We start from the raw sequence: 20,686 nt of genomic DNA on the forward strand, positions 1-20,686 counted from the left end.
AAGAAACAAAATGATGTATTTTTATTTCCTTCAACTTAGTAGTCATACATTGACCTCCATATAATGGTGGGGATGGGGAAGGTGCAGCTAGATTAACATGACATATAGATTAATATGATATTAGTTATTAGGATGGAGAAAGCACTTCAGGGCTTTCCATAGATTGGACAGATCTGCTCTGATAACAGTGGGTGAGATGAGTGATTGGGACATGTGCAAACGTTGCCTTCACAGTTAATGGTTCATTTGTCATTGCATCTGGAGTTGAAAAGGCTACACTTTTCTCCACACATGGTGGTGTAACATTATCACCACACCTAAACCTCAAACCTAAAAAAGTGTTGTTAGAAATTATGTTTTCTCACCATTCGTAAAGAGTTACTCATGCAAAACGTGCATTGCAGGAGAGTGCCATAGGCAGCATCGTAGATCAAAGCTTGTGCACTTTTTCACATCAACAAATCAACGGAGCCCAACCTAAATTCAGAGTTTTTCCGTGAAGATCTCATTTAAATGAGTTTTAAACCCCTTAGTGTAGGGTTCTCATAGAGGAACACTGAAGAAAGACCATAAACCTTCAAGTAAGGTTATCCTGCATCGTCTGCGCTATAACTTGTTACATCTACGAACTGCAGCTATTGTAGGAAACAGAATAAATTCAAATCCAATATGACCATCAGTTACTAGTGAGTAATAGACTACCTCTGTCTTGAATCAAGACTAGAGACATGAATTGTATCTATATGGTGAATAGTTCGGACATCTCATCTTAAATTAGGCATTAATTTGTGTAGATTATTGAATGGGCCATAAACTTTTTTCCCAGAGTGAAAAGCTATTAATTGTATCTTTATTTTTCATTGAACAAGGTTATAGATTTTCACAATCTTTAAAAATCAAGTTGTTTTTATTTTGTTGTTTCCTTCCTTCCATCGATACTTGATTTAGAGGATAGTACTTTGAACCGCAGCTTCCAGTAGCTGCAGCCTTGAAGCAAATTTAAAATGGAAGCACAGCACAAAAATGTTTAATGGTTGTGTTAAATCGTGGTAAGAAACAATACCTTGTAATTGCAAGGTGTTATTGCTCTTGTATTACTATTGTTTGGGAGAGAAGGGCAGAGATTTGGAACTGTCACTTTATATTATTTGCAGGGTGGTTGAAGGATAGTTTTGAATTGGCAATTACTGTCGTTAGAAAGAGCCAACAAAGATTTACTATCGATCATTTGAATGTAGAATACAGGTTTTTCATAAACCGAATACAGGTTTTTCATAAACCAAACCAATTTAAAAAATGTAATCTAAACTAAATACAAATTGACAGTTACAAAGCAAACAAAATGATTTACCCACATGGAAATATCTGTAGCACCTATGCATGAGGCTGCAGATATATGATCTTAATTTGAGTCGATTTGTCAAATAATCCAGCAGCAACAGGAAATGTGAATTATTATGTGGATTATAATTAATGGCCATTTTTTGTAGGGTATGATACATTTTAAGTTAGGGCAAATCGAGTCTGAAATGTTAAAGTGGAAATTACAAACTTTAGAAGCCTTTTTAAACCTTGAATATACTACAAGTTTGCACTTCCTGCTGTGCAGGAAAATTCTCATCAACAAAAGAGGGATCAAATTAAGATCCTACATCTGTAGTGAAAGAAACGTAATTGCTCTTTCATCAGCGCATGACTCTGTAGACTGCTACTGTGAACCACTAATCAAACTATGGGTTAGGGAAGTTCTGTGGGAGGGGAAATCTTTGTCCTGTTTGGTCTTGTCACTTGTTTCTTGTCCATGTGTACCTGTCTTACCAATAACAGTAAAAACATTTAATAATAAAAACATTTTTTAAAGGATTTTCCCAACCCAAAGAAACTCCATGTTCCATAACAATAACCGGTCATGTTTTAAGGGCAAAGGTATTCAAGTTTCTTTTTTCAATCCCAAAGCAACACACAGGCAATGTTCACTTTCACTCATTGTCGATGAATATGCCATTAAAATTCTGCCTTGACACATGCCATGCATGGCTGGTGAGAATAATGAAATAAGGTGTCTGCTTGAAAGCACACACTCTCTGTTCTAAAGCTGCTAAAATAATAACGCTGAAAATCTGTACAATATTTAAATACTGTATTTACAGAAATAAACATATTTTCAAATGTAATCTTTCCTTTTTAAGGGCCTGCACTTGTACAGAAATCTCCTCGTTTGAAATATTCAAAAAGGAAATTCAGTGGCTTTTTGTCCTCCGTTGAATCATAAGCATAACAAATGAAGGCGACAACAAAGCACATGGCAATGGTTATATTCAAATCAGTTTGCAGGTGCAGCTAGCAGCATTGTCAACTCTGCCACTTTTCACATTCAAGGATTTATATTTGGCTGTGGATCAGCGCAACATATTAACCAGTGAGGTGGATTTTTACGTTGTTTGTGAGAAATTAATGTCTTGACAATCAAGCCTGGTGTCTAAACAGGTGGATGTTAGTCTGTCTATATTTCTAACACATAGATTTGTTCGCAGTACACAATAAACCATTAAACATATATTGTTGACAGGATAGGAGACTGTCTGACTAAATTTGACCAACATTTTTTAAACCTAATGCACCAAGTTTGTTTTCGTATGGTTATAGAACTCCTTTTTATGACATCTTGGGCCTAACCACAGGAGACGGTAGAGATAAATACAGATTCGAACGCTATCCGTGTCAAACTTATTCAACGGAGGGGCGAGTGTCTGCGGGATTTCGCTCCACCCTTGTACTTGATTGATTAATCAAGGTCACTAGTTAGTAAGGAACTCCCCTCACCTGGTTATCTAGGTCTAAATTGAAAGGAAAAAACAAAAACCTGCAGACACTCGGCCCTCTGTGGAATGAGTTTGACACCCCTGCTGTAACGTTTTACTGTTGAAAACTGATCAAATGGAGTGTTTTTGTTGGAGAACCACTGCCTTCCCTCGTCATCTCAGGTGGTCTCCAACCATGACTCAAAACTCTGGTCTGATGAGTAGGTTAAGTATCTGAATGCTAGTGTATATAACTGCATGTTCATGGAAGCCCCAGGGGTTCGGTTTTAAATGTCTTAATAATCATAGGAGTTATGAAAAGACGGTCCCATGAGCCAGGGTTGAAGAGGACACTGAGGTTTGTGCAGCATTGTGTCATAGCATGATGTTGTCACTGTAAGAGGAGTACTACAGTATCCATCTACCATGACCTAAAACAGCTACAGCACACAACGACAGATAACACACAATGAACCTGAAACAAGGCTGCATGTATCAGTAGCAAAATCTGCAAATCTGTGTAAATCTCTAGAGCAGAGCACATCAATATAGCCTGCATTTAAGACTACACACAGTACATACACAGATGGTAGAAAACCTGAGTGCTTGTTTGTTTCTGACCAAGGAGTTAGCTAAAGCAGAAACAAACTAGCACTTATCATGCTACAGGGAATTTGAACAGGCCTAAAGATCAATATACTGCTACAGCATTCTAGCCACTGTCCCCTGGTTCATTGTGTGCTGTGCTGCTGGAGGTTTCACTTCCTATGACCTTTTGACCCTCTGGTTCTGTCACCCTATTTACTGAGCGAGGAAATCGATGCTAGCCTTGACAGTACGCGAGGTGGCCACGTCCACCGCCATGGCCCGGATCTCCGTGTCTCCGAACTGCATGTGCGTCTGGATCTCACGGCGTGCGGCGCTGGTTTCCGTACCGGTCACATCCAGCCGCAGCGTGCCGCACTTCCTCACGCCCGGCTCGCTAATGAAGCCCACGCCCTCCTTCTCCGAGCAGTAGATGTGGATGATGATGACCTGCTGGCTGGGCTTGGCGGGCGTGTAGCTGCGCTTCACCGTCTCGCCCAGGGCCACGGACTGGTCGCACGCAATGAAGGTGTCGAAGACATCGGTGCACCAGCGCTTGCCGTCCTTCACCAGCATCTTGTCAGGTGGGTGCTTGCCCTCTACGTAGCGGTTGAGGACGCCCACGCCGTAGGTGAGGGGCGAGCGGCGCACCTTGATGACGCTGGGGTCCAGGCCAAAGAGGACGGCCCCCTTGAGGATGGTGAGGCCCACGTCGTGGGGGATGATGATGCGACTGCGGCCATGCAGCATGTTCTGCACCGCCTGCTGCAGCAGCGGCGACTCAGCGAAGCCGCCCACCAGGAACAGGAACTTGATGTCACACACCTCCGGCTTATCAAAGAGGTCAGCTGAAAGGAAGAGAGTTTTTATTCAACAGGAGTTCTACTCTACAGTATGTGAAGTATTATTCAAATGTCAATTTTCTGCAGGTATTATCAGATGACTATGTGTTATGCCATTAGTAACTCCATTAAAAACCTCTTCAACAAACCAGTTTTTTACTCTAGGAATTCAGTAATGTGACCCACTTCTTACTCTCTGTCCAAAAACACTGCATGCATTATTGTAGTAGGTTGGTTTATTCTAGGTGGGAGTACTGGGAAAACTGCTCAATGTACAGTGAGAGGAACCCTTAGGGGTACAGTGTGCACTCCCCAAATGACTCTTCGGGATCTCAACTCCCTTGAGCTTGGAATGGAATGGGCATGCTTTCAATTAAGCCTGGGTGGGAAGCTCACATACTGTATGGAGATGATCTAAACTGAAAACATAATCATGCTTTATTCATCTAGGTCAGTTGAGATATGTCTCTTTTTCAAGACAGCAGCAGGGCCAATAGATTAGATTAGCATTAGATAGGCTGCAGTATTGCTAAACCTAAGATTGCTAAACCATTGGGAACCTCAGCCATTTTGAATGTAAGTTCAGAAATCTCAGCTCATAAAAATGGATGACTGACACCATTTCCACACTGAGTCTTTCACTCATGCTGATTTGCCTTTCAGGTTTCAACCCTTGCAGGCAAACACATTGACAGCTTCCTACTGTATAATCATCACAGGCTACATCTCTCAGATACTACAGTACAGTCGTGGCCAAAAGTTTTGAGAATGACACAAATATTAATTTCCACAAAGTTTGCTGCTTCAGTGTCTTTAGATATTTTTGTCAGATGTTACTATGGAATACTGAAGTATAATTACAAGCATTTCATAAGTGTCAAAGGCTTTTATTGACAATTACATGAGGTTGATGCAAAGAGTCAATATTTGCAGTGTTGACCCTTCTTTTTCAAGACCTCTGCAATCCGCCCTGGCATGCGGTCAATGAACTTCTGGGCCACATCCTGACTGATGGCAGGCCATTCTTGCATAATCAATGCTTGGAGTTTGTCAGAATTTGTGGGTTTTTGTTTGTCCACCCGCCTCTTGAGGATTGACCACAAGTTCTCAATGGGATTAAGGTCTGGGGAGTTTCCTGGCCATGGACCCAAAATATCAATGTTTTGTTCCCCGAGCCACTTAGTTGTCACTTTTGCCTTATGGCAAGGTGCTCCATCATGTTGGAAAAGGCATTGTCCGTCACCAAACTGTTCCTGGATGGTTGGGAGAAGTTGCTCTCAGAAGATGTGTTGGTACCATTCTTTACTCATGGCTTTGTTCTTAGGCAAAATTGTGAGTGAGCCCACTCCCTTGGCTGAGAAGCAACTCCACACATGGATGGATGCTTTACTGTTGGCATGACACAGGACTGCTGGTAGCGCTCACCTTGTCTTCTCTGGACAAGCTTTTTTCCGGATGCCCCAAACAATCGGAAAGGGGATTCATCAGAGAAAATTACTTTACTCCAGTCCTCAGCAGTCCAATCCCTGTACCTTTTGCAGAATATCAGTCTGTCCCGGATGTTTTTCCTGGAGAGAAGTGGCTTCTTTGCTGCCCTTCTTGACACCAGGCCATCCTCCAAAAGTCTTCGCCTCACTGTGCGTGCAGATGCACTCACACCTGCCTGCTGACATTCCTGAGCAAGCTCTGTACGGGTGGTGCCCCGATCCCGCAGCTGAATCAACTTTAGGAGACGGTCCTGGCGCTTTCTGGACTTTCTTGGGTGCCCTGAAGCCTTCTTCACAACAATTGAACCGCTCTCCTTGAAGTTCTTGATGATCCGATAAATGGTTGATTTAGGTGCAATCTTACTGGCAGCAATATCCTTGCCTGTGAAGCCCTTTTTGTGCAAAGCAATGATGACGGCACGTGTTTCCTTGCAGGTAACCATGGTTGGCAGAGGAAGAACAATGATTCCAAGCACCACCCTCCTTTTGAAGCTTCCAGTCTGTTATTCAAACTCAATCAGCATGACAGAGTGATCTCCAGCCTTGTCCTCGTCAACACTCACATCTGTGTTAACGAGAGAATCACTGACATGATGTCAGCTGGTCCTTTTGTGGCAGGGCTGAAATGCAGTGGAAATGTTTTTGGGGGATTCAGTTCATTTGCATGGCAAAGAGGACTTTGCAATTAATTGCAATTCATCTGATCACTCTTCATAACATTCTGGAGTATATACAAATTGCCATCATACAAACTGAGGCAGCAGACTTTGTGAAAATTTCTATTTGTGTCATTCTCAAAACTATTGGCCACGACTGTATATGTAGTCCCTCAGTGTTTAAAAAAATGGGGTTTGTATTAGTAAGAGCTGCTACTCACTGAGGTGCTGAATGATGTGGTCTATTGTGGGCTTGAAGAGGGCATTCATGGCATCAGGGTTCATTCTCAGCATGCCCTGGGAGGACCACTTCACAAAATCCACACTGCAGAGACAAGAGAGGAGAGATAAGCATGCCATTATTGACCCTGCTCTGATTACCAGTAGATTGGTAGGCTACTGTAAAAGCACTGATACAATGCACCATGAACCAGTCTTCCTTCTCTGTCAGTACAGTATGTGGCCTATGATGTCTTTAGGAAACAAAACCTTTTTTACAGTCCCCTGACTGGATATAAGGAAATCACTGTGTCTTCCATTACGTTTTACCCCTTGTGCTTGGTATATTATCTATATGGAGATTTAACACAGTGAGCTCTCTATGGAATATATTGGTGACCCGTTTCAGGAAGCTGGGCATATGTCACTAGTTCACAGGAGAGACATTTGAACATATGTGTCCTTGCTACTGAGGCTTTTATGAAAGATATGTTAGCCAAGGAGAACTGCAAAAGTGTTGCTACTGCTCTCAACAACATTGCTGTCCTGAATTTCAGTGGGAAAAAGTTGTGTTGGACTACTTTCTGTACACCGTCAGTGTGAACCGGAGTGACTTGACACAACAGGCCAAACAACCGTTCATCCATGTATATGGGAAAGAGTCAGATATTATACGTTTCTAATTTCGTCAGAAAGTCGTTTTAATTGGAAGTTAAAGCATACTGTTAGCTAGCTAGCCAACGTTAGTTTGCTGGCTCGCTGTGTTGTAATATTATTTGTATCTCAGAAAACCATTTGCATTGCTAGTTATAGCCTAATGTTAGCTAGCTAGTTGGTTACTCACACTGTTTAGCACATAGCCCCATCCATCTCCGGATTCCCATATGAGGCCAAGGCTTAAGAGGGTGTGAACGATGCTGAAGGGGTTTAGACAAAGACGAGCTCTCAAGTAGGAAAACATTCAAGGGCCATTTTCTCAAAGGTGGGGTTACAGCTTTATCAACTTTCAAAGCAGAATTACTTTCCCATTGTTCCTCAAATGCAGTGTATGATAAACCATTTTGTGGCTCTGAGTCTCTTCTTTTATCCAATGTAAAGAAAACACAATTTAAAATGTTGCTAGATAAAACCCAAATTGAGTTGGTAGGTTACATTTATGTCTGTAGGAGAACAATGGATAAGTGGTGTCTGCCTCCATACAGTAGCTCACGTGAGTTCCTTTCATGGGACCAGTGTTTTTTTATATGTACTGTATACTCCTTCCCCTCACTCTGCTCTTGTTGCAACATTTTATTTAACCTTTATTTTAACTAGGCAAGTCAGTTAAGAACCATTTCTTATTTACGGCCTACCTCGGCCAAACCCTAACCCGGACGACGCTGGGCCAATTGTGGCCCTATGGGACTCCCAATCACAGCCGGTTGTGATACAACCTGGAATCGAACCAGGGTCTGTAGTGACGCCTCTAGCACTGAGATGCAGTGCCTTAGACCGCTGCGCCACTGGGGAACCCATATAACATATCTTATAGGAGTATATAGAATCCATCTTGTATCGTTTGAGTATTCTCCCAGGTGTTTGTGAGTGTGTGTGCTTGCCATGGCACACATACACACACTCTTTCACACAAAGGCTTCTCCAGCAGAGTGAGACAAAATTATTTACAGTTATGACTGAGTCAGAGGACCCACAGGACCGCTGGAGGCTCAGGTTTCGGGAATCTGAATGTCTTTAAGGGTCCCATGAGTTTCATAAGAGATTAAAATCTGTACGCATGCAAGACATGACTGTTAACACCCAGACTACAGGGTGGTATCAAAGTGAGATACTAGTCTAGTGTATGTACAATACACTAGACTAGCGTAAGTAACTGACTAAGTATTCTCACTCAGGTTCATTCAGTTCAAAGTATTTCAGCCAAGACACAAGTCTAAAATGCTTTCTTCCTGCCTACACACTGTAGTATGTACAGTAGTAGTTTTACCCTAATTAATGTTTGGTGCAGTATTGTGCACTTGAATTCACAAAAAATGACTGAATAACATTCAAATAAAGCTTGCTTACATAAAGACCCTGTATCACTCTGATATCACTCTCTAGTCTGGCTGAGTATAGAGACCCCTGCTGTCTCTTAATGAGCTGACTGAGGTAGTGGGGTGGGAAAGGTGGTGAATTCTGAATTCCCTGGTATATAATGGAAAATATATGGTAATATGTCACAAGTTGGTCATTAAATGTTTGGGTAATGGAATTGAAATCTGTGCAGAGGAAGCTTGTGTGTATTCACATGGATACATACACCAAGTAAACATGCACTGAGTGTACAAAGCATAACTTCCTAATAGTGAGTTTCTTCCTAAGAATGAGCTTAAAAATCATTCTTTAACCTGTCTCCTCCCCTTTATCTACACTGAGTTTATTTTTGAGTTTATTTTTACATGGACAGTGCACATTTATCAACGTTTCTGTAAAAGTGCCGGTTTATCCAACCGGCTAATTTTCCACCGCAATCCCTGGGCAGGTTATTAAAAACAATTACAATAACAATACAGACAAACAACGAGCAGTGAGCACATGCAGAGCAACATAGAACAAGCAACACGTAGCACACAGACAGAGGAACATAACACGAAAAGCAACAAAACAAAATATATAAAAGCAACAGTGTTTCCACATCTCACAAGTTACAGACAACATGGAAAGTGGCAATACACAGCTAGGGATTATGTTCACAAGTCTGATTGGCCTTTAGCCATGTCTTCATGTTTTTTGTGAAGGTGTGATAGGTGGTGCAGTTGTGTGTGTCTGATGGAAGTGTGTTCCTGACATGGGAAGCTCTCACAGAGAAAGCAGATTGACTAAAGGTGCTCTTCCTTAACGGAACTATTCAGTCACCTCTCATGGCAGACCTTGTGGATCTGCTGCCATGGGTTTGGGTTTTCTGTTTAACAAAAGTAAGTGGAGGGAGAGTCAGGCCATTTAGGATCTTGAATACAAGACATGCGTCAGTGTATTGCAAAAGATTTTCCCAACTCAGGAGCTCATGCTTTCTGAGGATATAACAGTGATGATGGCTATTGGGCTTCCTATCAAGCACTTTGAGAGCCTGTTTGTAGAATGACTGAATGGGTTTTAATGTTGTACAGCAAGCTTGGGCCCAACTGGTCAAGCAGTATGTTAAGTGGGTATCATAGATTTGAAGTACAGTTTTGCTACTTCTGTAATCAAACAATTTTGTAGGAATCGGAAATTAGATTGGTTGAATTTGGTTATTTGAGTTACCTTTTTCACCTGCTTCTGACTGTTGAGGTGGATTTAACAAGTGACATCAATAAGGGATCATAGCTTTTACCTGGATTCACCTGGTCAGTCTATGTCATGGAAAGAGCAGGTGTTCCTATTTTTTGTACACTCAGTGTATATTACATCTGACAGCTAAGACATATTATTCAGACACATGCTTGGGTAATCGGGTATTCACTCAATAGGGAGTTGATTGAGCTCTAGACTTTCGGTGTGCGCGGTATCCTGTACCAATCCTCCAACCCTTCTCCCTAATCACACACACACTCACTTGCTCTTGCGCAGGGCATGTTCCACACTGTGACCTCTGAACTTCTTGTAGTAGTCGATGAACGAGAAGGGCAGGTTGATGTTCAGCGGGTTCGTCCTGTCCGGGGCCGCCGCCCGTTTCCTGGACTCAAACGCGATCATCAGATCCACCCAGGCAGCCGGCCGCTTAATCTTAAACTGGTCGATGAAGTCGGGCCCAAAGATCTTACACAGGAGCTTCTCAAACTCATAGTCAATACCAATGGAGCCATAAGGACCGCCTGAGAAGGCGAAAATGAGTGTCGGTCAATAACAGCTCAAATGACTGGTTGGTTGCATGGACCCTGATTAACCCTACCGCTAGACTTCTGCTATGAAAGTATTTTTTAGTCTAGGAGTCCAAGCATCTACCCCACAATGCAATATAACAGCCAGAATAATGTGATTGTTGTTGTGTTGAGGACACTGCCTAGATCCATTTCAGTGTGACATGCATACAGCAAGAGCTGCTATATGAGCATTGAGCAGTCTCTGTACCTGAGGCCTTATAGAGCTCCTTGAGATGTCCCTCTGGGAGCTGTATCTGATGGACCGTGAGGTCAACCGTTCCGCCACCACAGTCAACCACCACATAGCGGTCACCTGGCGACATGGAGCGAGAGAAACGTCATTGGAGGACAAGGGGCAGAAGACTATAGCGGTAGCCAATAACGCCTCTGAAGCATGACTTCTAACATTTTCGTCTAAAAGCAGCTTCTGTTTTTGGGACACACTCAGAGGATGTTGAACACGAGTAGTCATGATACTGTCACGGCCTAAAATCCCAAGTGGGTACTGGCGACCTAGATACAGTGCAGCTACTATAACACTGGGACAACAGGGGCATGGAGGAGGGAGATAGAGGAGAAACCAATTGCTATACTGGATTTCAGTCCTTTCATACAGTGAATAACCTATATTATCACCGTGCCCACAGTAATCACTATGTGATCATTTAAACCAGTGATTCCCAACCTTTTTTGCTTACTGTAGCACCAACTGAATTTTGCTCTGCTTGGAGTACCCCTGAAGTACCCCCTTATGTGCATTTTACCAGTAAGCCTATGGTCTCATAAGTCTTTTCAAGTACCCCCTGTGGATAGGCCAAGTACCCCCAGGTGTCCTAGTACCCCTGGTTGGGAACCACTGATGTAAACAACCATATGATCCCTGACATGTCAACATCCAGCCAAACCTACAGGAAGCATTTGATTAGTAGAGAAAAGTAATCGATTAGACCGTGAAAGCATAAGGTTATAAGCAAAAACTAGAAATATATTAAGTAGAGAAGATCCTCCCACTCAATAAGCATGTCGTTGTTTTTTAGGGTAGTGAATAACCAGCACGATGCATGATCAGCAGTATAAGAAACAGCAAGAGCAAATACTGTAGAGAGAGGAAGGAGGGAGAGAGAAACAGAAGCGTAAAAGAGAGAAAGAGACTCTACCTTCTTCCAGCTCCGACCAAAGCTCCCCTATGACATTTTCCACCAAAAAGGTGCGGCTCTGCCGTTTGCTCCGGACATGCTCCTTGGCTGGTTATTGACAGAGAGAGAATGACCGAGTGTGAGAAGGGTGAAAGCGCTTTGGTGAAGCTGTGTGGGTCATACAATGTAAGTCAAGCAACAGGATGATAGGGCTATATGATGTCTAGATGTGAAGTCTCTAGAACATGGCTTAACCGCAGGTACCCATCTCAGAGATTCTGTGTTGACAGTTTCTAGTGTTTCAATTCATGTATTCATATTGAAACTGTGCTTTATCAGTGTGTTGCTGATGAAATGTTCTTCCTACATAGGGAAAAAATGTGTTAGCTGCAAAGGTATGAGAGAATAAGCACATTTTACACTCAATATTCAAAACTGGAGAACTCTCTTATGATCAGTACTTATGGGCTAATGATGGGATTAATCACATATGGACCTTGTAATCACTGACTGAAAACACAAAGAGACAGTAGTAGTAGCATGACCACGGCGATCAAGATGTCAGAAGGACATTTCCTCCAACAGAGGGGGAAACACAAAGGGGAATGAGGAATTTCCTACTCCTATTAGTTCTCAGGAAGGCGTGAGAGTGGGGTCTATCTATGTCACCATTACCTCTTCCATCGACATGTCAAAACACAGACAACAAAACGAAGAAATAACCTTCCAGAAACGCTGTGAGAATGTTGTGAGTTAGCGATGGTGGAAGCTGCTCGAGGAGAGGAGCAGCCGTTATGGGAAAGTTCATGTCAGGAGGAAACAGCAGCAGCTGGACAGAGAGTACACTTCTCTTCCAACACAAAAAGAGTTGTAACATCCTGTTGGAAACCCCAGTATTAGACGTGGGGATATTGACTTGCGCCCTCTTCTTTTTTTCCGACCTCTCTCTGACCTCTGCATTGCTGCTGGAGGCAAGGCACTAGGCCTACACACAATCTGACTATTCATCACAGGGTTTATTTCAAACCAACTTAATATTCCATAATTATTATTAATAAAAGATATATCCATTGGATCGCGCTACATTGACCTCGCTAGTTCTGAAATCCTGTATATAGCCTTGGGACACTTCGAGCACCATTTTGGACAATAAACTAAGCATTTTACAGGAATGTAGAGATATACAGGAAACATACAAACTCTGCTAGTCTTACAGTATGTGTTCATAAGCTGACCAGACACAGCCTGAAACAGGCCATTAACAGAGTCTATAAAGAAAAAACATAGGAACACATCTGCTCCAAAGAGACACCAATAGCCTTCAGCTGTGTTACAGCATGCGGTTAGAGCGTTGTAAACCATGACGGAGGCAATGACCATTCAATGAATGCAATGATCTTCATCCAAGAACCGCAAGGCAACAAGTGTCCAGCTACAGAGCGAATACTGTTTTCTTATTGTTGCACTGAGTATTCAGAATCAACAATAATTGTTTATACAGTACAGTAAATCATCGCTCATCTCAGATCTTATTAAAGACAGTATACCATGTACACTGTTGTCTTACAGGGTTTCCTCTACTGAATGTGTGGGCGAATCATATTGAATTCAAACTAAAGCTGCAGTACTACTATAACAAGTGAATCACATTCAGGAAGTATGTTAGACAGATGGTAGAAATGATATGTTTGTCATAAAATACTTGGCATTCAAGGACTGAATATAGTTTTGAATTGACACCTTGGATAAATGTCAGCCTCTCACCCGGATCACAGACAACAGGAAGAATGCATTCAATCAGGGGCGTCATGAACCCCAAAAATGTAGCTGTCTGTATCCTCCTGACTGGAGGTTATTTTTTTTAAAGGACTGGTGGTTCTTTTTTTCTCTGCATCTCTGCTAAAATCTGGGTAAAGGATTGTGAGTCTTATTCAGTACGTTTCGTAATTGCTTGCTTTTTTTGTGCGTGCCAGCTAAGACTTGATGGATAGCCTGAAATGTAGTAGTTATGAGGTTGAGAGACTGGGAATTTATCCAGGCTAGCTAAAGCCAACTTCATAAAATTGCTAGGTGGCTAGTAGTATTACAGAGAAGAAAAACAAGAAAATAATATTTTTCATTTTTAAACAGGACAAATCTGAGGGGGCACGTGCCCCTGTGACGTCAATTGAACCAAAATAGGTGTAAACACATTCCCCCTGCTGATGAGCTGTTGAACTAAAAGAAAAGGGGAGATGAATAATTGCCATGCGTGCAAGTGAGTGCTACTGTGAGTGGCATTCAGTCATATCCCCAGTCAATAGCATAGAGAGATAGGACTGAAGGGCACTACGCTTCTAAGTCTCTGGTTTAGATCATCTGTGGAGAACAAAAACTCTTTCCCGAAACAAAAAAAGAGTGATGAGTGAGAGAGAGGAAAGGCTTGAGTGAGTCATTTGCTATTGCTGATTCACATGCTGTCAAATTAGATTGGATTTCATTGGATAATACGGACCAGCTCTAAGGTGGCATTATTTACTGTTTGAATGACCTTCTGTACAATCAGATATCAGTATATTTGCCATGTTACATCCTGAATACAAAAAGTCATTGAAATATACAGTACATTGGCCAATGTTCCCATAGTATTCATTGGAATTTTAGGAAAAAGAAGCAAGGGCAAATAGACAGGGAATGTGACTATTAGAAATTTGTCCATGCATTTTTAGTGTCTGAATATGACAATAAAAGTGATGTTAGAGCTGAGGATATTGTCACATACATGTTTTCCGTTGAAAGGAAATGTATGTTTAAGATTAATTGAAGGCACTGGTTGTTTGACTATTAGCATAAACTTACAATACCACAATAAAAAACCTACAATATCACTGTAGTAACCTGTGACCTGACTTCAGTGGAAAGATGGTTCTGCCCTGCCAACCAGTTATCCAGACTGAACTCAACAGATTTAACACTTGTGGAATTATAAGCATGCTTGTCAACCAATAACCAATCTATAGATCAATATTAATATGAGAGGCACATACTGTATGAAATCGTCACATGGGGATGCAAAATGTTAATATGGTACATTATTGGGATGTTCAATGTGATGCTCATATTGTTATTGGCCTGTGGGGTCGCAGGGTGGGATTTACCCTGGGTCATCCCTGCCCCCACATTCTCAGTGGGGCTGAAACCATTCTGGGTGGTCTTGGTGCCAACGTCAATCATCTGGTGGAGGCGGAGCTTGCGGCAGTAGATGGAGGCTGCCTCAGGCTCAAGGGCGATGATCAGCTGCTCTGGGTTGTCACGGGGAACCAGACCAGCCTAGAGGAAGGCAGAGCACAGACAGGAAATACAGGACATCTGCTTTTTCCTTAACAGGACCCCAATAAAACTAGCATTGTGAATAACTGTCCTAGTAAGTTGCTGTGGTAAACCCTCATTGCTAAGTATTCAGGGTATGCTAAGGATTCAAGATACCTCCGAATAGGAAGTAAGACAATATGGCCATCAGTACTCAAATAATACATTTTGTAAAAGCAAATATACTGTCTACATACACTTATACAATACTGTGTAAATACCATCTACAGCTGGAACCATTTAACACAACCATAATTAATATAAAACAATCTAGTTCACTACTAAATGATAAATAGCTTTTCGGAAAGTATGGGGATCTGGGCAAGCCACAGATTTGAACAGGAAAATACTCAGTGATAAATCATGCGATCCTAACATAAAAGGAATTTCCAAAAGCTTTTACATTTCCTCAAGCAACCACTGATTTTGCAGCATTCGAACATCAGAGACAAATGAGACCTATCGATTAACAGAACAATGGAGACCTATCGATCAACAGAATAATGGAGACCTATCGATCAACAGAGACAAATGAGACCTATCGATCAACAGAACAATGGAGACCTATCGATCAACAGAATAATGGAGACCTATCGATCAACAGAGACAAATGAGACCTATCGTTCAACAGAACAATGGAGACCTATCGATCAACAGAACAATGGAGACCTATCGATCAACAGAACACTGGAGACCTATCGTTCAACAGAACAATGGAGACCTATCGATCAGCAGAACAATGGAGACCTATCGATCAGCAGAACAATGGAGACCTATCGATCAGCAGAACAATGMAGACCTATCGATCAGCAGAATAATGGAGACCTATCGATTAACAGAACAATGGAGACCTATCGATCAGCAGAATAATGGAGACCTATCGATTAACAGAACAATGGAAACCTATCGATCAACAGAACAATGGAGACCTATCGATTAACAGAATAATGGAGACCTATCGAACAACAGAGACAAAGGAGACCTATCAATCAACAGAACAATGGAGACCTATCGATCAACAGAACAATGGAGACCTATCGATCAACAGAACAATGGAGCGCAAACAATGAACACATGCTGTGCAGGCTGGTTTGTGTTTCTATCCACAATACACACAGAAAAAGACAGACTACGTATAAAATCTGAGCATTGCATCACATCTCTCCGCTCTGTGAGATCTGCATGTTGTGGTGAAGGAGCGGAGGAGAGGGAGGAGGACAGTTGAAGAGGGAGGAGCGGGTAAGGGAGAGGTCTGCCTGCTTCCCCCAGTGCCAATAATAAATTATCAAGCCAGAGGATGCTGAGTCACTGCAGATACGCAGCCTCCCCCACCACCACTGCCCCCCCCCCACCGAACATCCTCCCCCTCTTACTGTACCTCAATCCCCACTGCAGATATCAAGTGGTCAAGCCATCTAAAAAGCCTCTCTCCTTTCCGTCTCACATCTCTCCTTCGCCATCTCTCTCTATTTCTCTCTCCCCTCCCTTCTCCCTCTCTCTCCCCAGCCCATCCTCTTTGTTCACTGCAGAGGGGAGGGTGGTGTCTCTATCCAGTGCTGCAGCCTCAGACAGACTGACACACCCATTCCACTGGGCTCAGACGTCATTTCAATGTCTAGTTTTGATTTACATTTGCACATTTCAGTCAACTAACATGAATTCAATGTGAAATCAACAAAACATGTTGCCATGTCGTTGGATTTAGCTTAGAAGTTGGGTTAAAAAAAATACCAAATTAATTTAGCAGATGCTCTTATCCAGTGAGTGCATACATTTTCCCTTACGTTGATGACTTTTTGCAAATCCAATCAGTTTTCCAAGTTGTTTTAACGTCATCAAGTATAATTTTTGTTGTTGAATTGACGTGGAAACGTTGATTCAACCAGTTTTTGCCCAGTGGGATTTGACCTTCTCTCATGTACTATACCCCCCACCCCCCCACCCCAGTCCCCCGTCCCTCTGCGCACACCCATTCCTCCAGGCCTCTCCCCTGACATTCCTCTACAGTCTACACAGAGTACCACACCTATCCTACCATGTGCTCATCCTACAGCTCTGCAGCTCCCTCCCACCCCTCTTCTCCTCTGGGGGGGGAAACAAACAACCCTGCCTGTGTCACTATGCTGTGATGCTGTGATGCTGTGAGCCGGCATGTCTGTATCGTGGAATAGTATACACTGGAGTTTCACTATACTGTCTAATGATCTGTAGTACCAAGGTATTTGTCATAATATTTATTCCCACAATCTATTGAGAATTCTCACAATAGCCACTTCATTCTCTTCCCCTATTCTCATCCTCAGTATGCACCCACTACCTGCTATCCCTTGTCCCACTGTCCTATCCTCATCTCCTCTCTCTCTTGGGACGACTCATAGTGATGAAGTAATCCCTTTCCCTGTTGGCTCACTCCAGCTCTCCTCCCTCTCCTCTACCGCAGTCGTGGATCAGTCTGTCTGCCCCCATACAGGAGAGAGGGAGGTGGTCTGCCACGGCAGCTCCAGAGCAGCCACCCACCTCTCTCCTATCTGCGATACATCACCGCAGCGGCAAAGCTAATCATGCCCCGTCATCACTTTCTTTCCCAAGTACCTGCAGTACCTTTGTCAAACGACAGATGGCTTTCCTCTTAAGAGCTAGTGGTGAGACTATCCGGAAGCATCATTTACACTGAGGGGGATAGATGGTTTGATCTGCAACAACATTGTCGTTTGAAATGTTGAGAGCAGACTACAGCAGACAGACAGTTCTTCCAATTGAATGTTTGACTGTGTGTCTGTGTGTGTATATGCATGAGCGTACGTGCCTCTCTGTGTGATTGCATGCGAGTGCACATGGACGTGTGTTGATTGACAGGGGCCCACCCACCTTGTAGGCTGCCTCCCTCATGAACTGCTTGGCTGGCATTTTCCAGATGGCTGGCACTGTGATGACCCATCTGATGTTTGTGTTGTCAAACTCTGCACCCGCCTGGTCACTTAACTCCTGCACGGGATCACATTAAACACGGTATCTCTTTTCCCTGACCCACCATAACATCAGCACTATCACTGTGTATTAAGAGCTATTTCTAATTCATAACAGATACATGTACTCAATATACACTGAGTGTACAAAACATGAGCTGAGCTATGATCCCTTATTGATGTCACTTGTTAAATCAGCTTCAATCAGTGTAGATGAAGGGGAGGAGACGGGTTAAAGAAGGATTTCTAAGCCTTGAGACAATTGAGACATGGTGTATGTGTGCCATTCAGAGGGTGAATGGGCAAGACAAAATACTGAAGTTCCTTTGAACGGGGTATGGTAGTAGGTGCCAGGTGCACCGGTTTGAGTGTGTCAAGAACTGCAACACTGCTGGGTTTCTCACGCTCAACAGTTTCCCGTGTGTATCAAGAATGGTCCACCACCCAAAGGACATCCAGCCAACTTGACACAACTGTGGGAAGCACTGGAATCAACATGGGCCAGTATCCCTGTGGAACACTTTCGACACCTTGTAGAGTCCATGCCCTGATGAACTGTTCTGAGGGCAAAAGGGGGTGCAACTCAATATTATGAAGGTGTTCCTAATGTTTTGTACACTCAGTGTATTGTTTTGCATAAAAGATAAACCGTGCAGTAGAACCTGTTAATACTTTACCTTAAGTGCTTGCTCCTTGAAGAACGCCAGAGCGTATGCAAAAATATCAATAGCTTTTACTCTCTTCCCATTGGCTGCATGGAGTTCTGTGTCTATGGAGAGATTCTGATTGGGGGAAAGAAACGATGACAGAGAAAACAAAAGTTCCATGTTATCGTAATATTTGAATTGAAACACCATACAGACATCTACTGATAAACACTAAGACAGATTGAGCCAACATACTTGAATAGCCTTATCCAAATCATGTCCATTCATAATTCTATGGTGAAATATGTGCAATAACACTAGCCTGAGCCAACAGTTACTGGCTGTGTTTCCTCCTACTTGGCACAGAACACAGAACTTCAAGAGCTTGCTGCAAAGTCAGCTCAGGGCAGCCAAGCTGCCAGCCCTGCACAAGGGCAGACAGTAATAAGGGACGTGTTTGTGTATATGTGTGTGTATGTGTGTGTGTGCGTGCATGTATGTCTTTACCGCAGTGGTGTGGAGTTTCATTTTGAACTTCTCCAGGTAGAGCCACTGCTTGGACTCGGTAGGATCCAGGTCATGGTAAAAGTCACGTGCTGCGTAGCCGAAACTATGGAACTTCCTGTCCGGGGTCAGGAGGATGGTGGTAGGCGTCTTCTGATTGGATACTCCGGGGTCGCCGCCCTCCCAGCGTCTAGGAAAGACCACAAAACATTTAAACCAATGAACAACTGGGTTATGGCAGCTAATTGATACATTTTTTACAACAAATAGCATATTTCGGCATCTTGTGCTTTATTAGGGGGACATTCTCCAATTTGGTTGTGGGTGGGCCTCTATCTTTCATCTGTTTACTTTTTATCTTATTTTCATCTATCTTTAATCTGTTGAAACCACCAGACAGTTCCCTGCAGTGCAGTTTCTCTATTTGTGTCAAATGGCTCAATATGTCTGAATAAGGCAGAATGCATTTCAAAGCATTAATGTATCCTGTCCATATTACAACCTGAACAAATATGTCTGCAGACAACAGACACGTCTCAGGTCAATCACACAGACTACAGTAGTGTGTCCTCATCAGTCCCTCATTGTCAGTCATTAATGGCTTTCTGAACCTCAAGTCAAATCAAATACAATTTTATTTGCCACATGCTTCATAAACAACAGGTGTGGACTAACAGTGAAATGCTTACTTACGGCGCCCTTCCCAACAATGRAGAGAGAAAGAAAATAGAGAAATAATAGAAAAGCAATAACACATAATAATAAAAGTAATAATAAATACACAATGAGTAGTGATAACTTGACTATATACACGGGATACCAGTGCTGAGTCGAGGGGTACGAGGTAATTGAGGTAGATATGTACATATAACTGGAAATAAAGTGACTTGGCAACAGGATAGATAATAATCAAATCAAAATCAAATCAAATGTATTTATATAGCCCTTCGTACATCAGCTGATATCTCAAAGTGCTGTACAGAAACCCAGCCTAAAACCCCAAACAGCAAGCAATGCAGGTGTAGAAGCACGGTGGCTAGGAAGAACTCCCTAGAAAGGCCAAAACCTAGGAAGAAACCTAGAGAGGAACCAGGCTATGAGGGGTGGCCAGTCCTCTTCTGGCTGTGCCGGGTGGAGATTATAACAGAACATGGCCAAGATGTTCAAATGTTCATAAATGACCAGCATGGTCAAATAATAATAATCACAGTAGTTGTTGAGGGTGCAGCAAGTCAGCACCTCAGGAGTAAATTTCAGTTGGCATTTCATAGCCGATCATTAAGAGTATCTCTACCGCTCCTGCGGTCTCTAGAGAGTTGAAAACAGCAGGTCTGGGACAGGTAGCACGTCCGGTGAACAGGTCAGGGTCCATAGCAGCAGGCAGAACAGTTGAAACTGGAGCATAATAAACAGTAGCAGATAGTTAAATAGTTAACCAAATAGCTACCCGGACTAACTATTTATCAGTCTTATGGCTTGCAGGTAGAAGCTGTTCAGGGTGCTGTTGGTTCCAGACTTGGTGCCGTGTGGTATGACAGGGAGCTCAGCCCCAGTTATGTACTGGGCCGTACACACTACCCTCTGTAGTGCCTTGCGGTCGGATGCCAAGCAGTT

The 20,686-nt window shown here is 42.8% G+C and overlaps 1 protein-coding gene across 2 annotated transcripts in view; it reads right to left on the reverse strand.

Annotated features, from left to right (window-relative positions):
• The window catches only part of LOC111951835 (heat shock 70 kDa protein 12A-like), a 47,979-nt gene that overhangs the window by 582 nt on the left and 26,711 nt on the right, over window positions 1–20,686 (reverse strand). The window contains exons 4-12 of one of the 2 annotated variants that reach the window (XM_023970077.2): window positions 19,076–19,262; window positions 18,599–18,703; window positions 17,824–17,940; window positions 14,745–14,916; window positions 11,629–11,715; window positions 10,680–10,784; window positions 10,165–10,423; window positions 6,593–6,696; window positions 1–4,234 (exon numbers count right to left, since the gene is read on the reverse strand). The exon at window positions 1–4,234 is cut by the window's left edge and continues 582 nt beyond it. In XM_023970077.2, the coding sequence (XP_023825845.1) occupies window positions 3,603–4,234; window positions 6,593–6,696; window positions 10,165–10,423; window positions 10,680–10,784; window positions 11,629–11,715; window positions 14,745–14,916; window positions 17,824–17,940; window positions 18,599–18,703; window positions 19,076–19,262 (1,768 nt within the window). In that variant the 3' untranslated portion in view covers window positions 1–3,602. The remainder of the gene's footprint in view (window positions 4,235–6,592; window positions 6,697–10,164; window positions 10,424–10,679; window positions 10,785–11,628; window positions 11,716–14,744; window positions 14,917–17,823; window positions 17,941–18,598; window positions 18,704–19,075; window positions 19,263–20,686) is intronic. The other variant, XM_023970078.2, reaches the window with a different exon arrangement.

Source organism: Salvelinus sp. IW2-2015, linkage group LG25 (genome assembly GCF_002910315.2).
Source record: "Salvelinus sp. IW2-2015 linkage group LG25, ASM291031v2, whole genome shotgun sequence".
Classification (NCBI taxonomy): domain Eukaryota; kingdom Metazoa; phylum Chordata; class Actinopteri; order Salmoniformes; family Salmonidae; genus Salvelinus; species Salvelinus sp. IW2-2015.